We start from the raw sequence: 4,193 nt of genomic DNA on the forward strand, positions 1-4,193 counted from the left end.
TGATTATTGGCCATGAAGCCGCTTAGCTAGTTTCGTTGGTTGTTGGTCTCGTACAGTGGTCTACAGCTCGGCACGTGTTTCGTCTAAGTGCCATGCCATCCACCACCCCCTCCAGCAACTGACAACAAAGTCAGCTCATATACGATGTCACATTAAAAATTCTGATACTATGTGAATCAATTTTACAAATGTTACATATCTGTGGTTTGCAGAAACAGCAGTTGCACGTTTTGTTTAGGCACTGATTCAGGGACCTCCGATTGGTACGGTGATATATGAAAGCCTGCTTTAACTGAATTGACTTGAGGCTCGTCCACGATTGAACATGTTTTTCTCTCCTAGCTTGTGATGGTTCCCTGTCAGACGAATGTCGTGCACATCCTAGAGTCCTACGTCAAGCACTTTGCCATCAACAAAGCTTTCATGGCCAACGAGAGGTACCGGCGTCAGCAGAACACCACACAGAACAGCAGCCCACAGCCAGTCCCTCCAGAGAAGAGGTGAGTGTGCATAAGCTTTAAATAGACGGGGAAATAGTGTGATGGAAACGGACAAGCTTAGTCCAACATAAATCACCTGTTCAGACAGCAAGTGAATATCATCTGTCATCCTTTCTCCCCATATTGATATTATGGGATTTTTTTTCATTTACATGATTCATTTCTACATCTGACTCATGATCATGGATATTACCCAATCCTTCAATTTCCTTTATTTTTAAGTGAGGAGTTGTGTAAGGAGATGGTCGATGGCCTGAGGATCACCTTCGACTTCACCTTACCCATGATCCTTCTCTACCCCTCTGAGCAAGCTCAGTTCAAAAAGGTCAGCTCCTCCAGGCTTTTCCTGGCCGTCAATGAAAGCTCCCCCTGCTCCAGCAAGTAAGTGAGCCACGATGAAGCAAGTCTTCCATGTTGTTTTTGCTTGACTGGGATGCACTGCATTTGACTGCTGTGCTCTGCCATTAAGCTTCAGTTTTTTTTCTTCTCTTCTTTAATGTTTGAAGCACCCAACGAGAGCGCAGCCCGAGCCCGTTGGGACACAACCCACCCACCCCCCAATCTACAGACAGCCAACCAGCACTGAGCGACATTTCTGCCACCACACCCACTGCCCCAGCCCCCACCCCGAAACGCCGGCGTCACCCTGACATGGACTGTATCTCATTCCAGTCCCAGTCACTCAGACGCTCCACCAGGAACACATCTGGAGGCGACCGACCAGCTGAAGGAAGCAGTGGAGGTAATCACTTTGAACTGGATATGGTGCCATCTTGAAAATGCGTTTTATAATTGCATGTTTTATTAGTAATTTGATCCTTTATGTTTTGTGAAGCACATTTGTAAAATTGATTACACTTTTCATGTATGTGATGACTCAGGTGGAGGCAGTGCCACAGCATCCCCGCAGCTCAAACGGCGTTTGGTTGACACCTCAGCCCAGCCCAAGTTCTTCCTCAACCTCGACAGAAGTAAGACGCCGCCGCATAAAAAATATTACTTCGAATGACGGCTTATTCCGATAATACTATTACTGCAAGTTTCACCCTGACCTTGTGGAGTTATCTGCCACTAGTACCGCTTTTTTGGGCATTACTTTAAAGTGTGAATTTGTTGGGCCGTTTTACTGTTCAGGAAAATCCATCTTTGTTAGTTTGCAGCTTTAGCTACAGTGAGCGGTACAGTAAACAACACAAGTAAGCAAATTATCCAACCCATTCAGTCATCAAATTGGAGAAGTGGAAGCAAACTGAGAGAATATCAGACCGAGACAAATTCGTCAAGGATGCCAGGGCCCATTATTTGGCTGAAGTGTTATTAACTGACAACGTTATCCATACGACTTGAAAGCATAACGTTGGCGTGCTTACCCCGCATTGCTGCCATCAACCCTTGAGAACCACGGACATTTCCGAGGCTGGGTGCTTTTCATTTCAGCCTAGGCTGAGAATGTGTTACTGAATTTACCGTACTTCTTTCATATCAAAAAATTGAATTTGAAATTGAAATTGTTGCATTGTTAACATTTTTTGCTACATCTGTGTTCGACAAGCTGTACACGGATCAGTGTCGATGTCATGCATTGCGTAAAACATTTAATTGTCTTATACACTGTTGTGACAGCTTTCTGTATTTGTAGTAAAAAGTTTCGCCCAGTAGATGGTGCTATCGTACTTCTTTCCTCACATGTCCATCCCCTCTCAAGTGTTTAAGGATATCTTTGTACTTGTACTGGTACTAAAACTTTTAGCTGCTGGCATTAATTCAGTCATTGTTTATTTTGTTAGCCATGTTTCTGCAGTGACAAGCAACACAGCAAGAAGTGCATCTGGAAACATGTTGTTGTTTGTCTTTACCCAGAAACGCCGGTGCACAGCGGCTCATCCTCCCCATTACCCTTGACGCCAAGCAAAGAGCGAAGTGGGCCTTTCTACGGCCTTGAGAGCCGCAGAAACAATGAGCTTAATGAGGTGATGAAATTGTTTATGTGATGAACATTGCATTAGCCAGAGGGAACCGATGTCTTACTCAAGGACATAAGGATAGTTACATAAATGGCCTCCCTAACTGCAGGGAGATATTTTAAGCAACCTGTATTAATTGAAATTGTCAGACCAAGCCAAATAACTTGTAAATAAATCAATCTGGTCCTTGTATTTTTACCATTATCTCGCTATTGACTAGTCAGTAGAAACATATTAAACATTGATCGTAACCTTCAAATATCGTGACTTCAGAACCATGCGTGACAAAGCCTCAATGTTTCTGTTGAAATACTTTTCCTTTACTCTGTCGACCAGGTCCTAAGTTGGAAGCTGACTCCTGATAATTACCCTCAGCACGATCAGCCTCCTCCACCCTCCTACCTGTACGGATCCCAGCACCTCTTACGTCTTTTTGGTTGGTTTCTCTGATCACTTTACCCTCACTGGTTCACTTTTTCTATGATTTCAGCAGTTTGATTGTGTTTGAGGGCAACTTTCCCTCTTATTTTACGACTTTTATCCCATTTTCATTAGTTTTTTGTCCCTTTGTGCATCCTCTGCCCGTTCCCATGCTCACCATGTTGCTTTTCTCCCAGTGAAGCTTCCTGAGATCCTGGGAAAAATGCAGATCCCTGAGAGGAATCTCCGAGCCCTGGTCAAACATCTGGAACTCTTTCTCAGGTAAGAGATTTTGTGTCCAAATCAAACGTATCACTTTTTTTGCCGTCTCAGAGGTAGGTGCTTTCCGAAGCAAGAGAAGGACAGAAACTGTTAAATTAAAATAGATTAAAGAGATTAAGCACAGGTTTCTTCACACTGTGCAGATGAGAAAGTACCAATCTTTGTTTCACTCAGGCCTGGAGGCTTACAGTTAAAACATCTAGGCATAATATTGAAATCTCACCCCCCTTTTTTTAAAAAAAAATGCAATGTGCCGTCAGGTGGACAGAAACGGTGTGAAATCATGCAGAATTTCCACGGAGGATAAATCATTAAAAAGCGGAGGTGCTGCATTCAATTAACAGGACAGGAAATAGGAAGCACTTTGACTTAAAATGAACCTTGCCAATAACTTGCACGGTTCATTAACCGAGGTTTGACCCAGCTAAGCGTTAAAGCCCGACAGTAACTGCCAGGGTTGAGCTGCAAGAAGATCTCATTTCATAAGGAGAGAGGCACATAACCTGGAAGCTACCGCTCAGTCTCTAGAACACCCTTGACAAATACATTTTTTGCTTTATCTACACACTTTACCCCGATCTAGTGTTCCTGCTTCACAGTTGTGCAGTAAGAGCAAGAAATTAAAAGATTGAGGACAGTGGATTCATGGAAAGTCAAAAATAGTGATTGTCAGGAAAATTATTAATACAACAAAATAACCCGGAAACACCAAAACAAAAAGGCAAGGAAGAAAGTAAATGAGAACATGGGGGGGCGGAGGGGAGGGAGAGATGGAGTGAGAAAGAGCATGTGTTGGAGGGAGGGAGATGAGTGGGCGTTACACAAGCGGGAGTCTAATCTTTAAATCCTCCCGAGCGATCTTCAGTTCAGCTGGTCCCAAACCTGGGGGATTTAGGTCCTCTCATTCTCTAATCAAACACACGCAGTACCACCTGCTGCCACCAAGCAGTGCTGTGGAGCAGTGCTGGGACAAAGCTGAGTCCGAGAGCCAAAATTACCTCTACTCAACCAAAAAAAAAAAAAAAAT

General features: G+C 43.7%; 1 protein-coding gene across 1 annotated transcript; it reads left to right on the plus strand.

Annotated features, from left to right (window-relative positions):
• Positions 1-342: 342 nt before the first annotated feature.
• Positions 343-3,170, plus strand: LOC121963915 (male-specific lethal 3 homolog; the record flags this gene model as incomplete). The annotated part of the gene is made up of 7 exons (XM_042514148.1): positions 343-500; positions 723-881; positions 1,007-1,242; positions 1,382-1,471; positions 2,361-2,470; positions 2,801-2,900; positions 3,082-3,170. Coding segments are annotated over 7 exons (942 nt in total), but the record flags the coding sequence as incomplete, so codon positions are not given.
• Between the last annotated feature and the right edge of the window lie 1,023 nt (positions 3,171-4,193).

Source organism: Plectropomus leopardus, unplaced genomic scaffold (assembly GCF_008729295.1).
Source record: "Plectropomus leopardus isolate mb unplaced genomic scaffold, YSFRI_Pleo_2.0 unplaced_scaffold13241, whole genome shotgun sequence".
In the NCBI taxonomy this organism is placed as follows: domain Eukaryota; kingdom Metazoa; phylum Chordata; class Actinopteri; order Perciformes; family Serranidae; genus Plectropomus; species Plectropomus leopardus.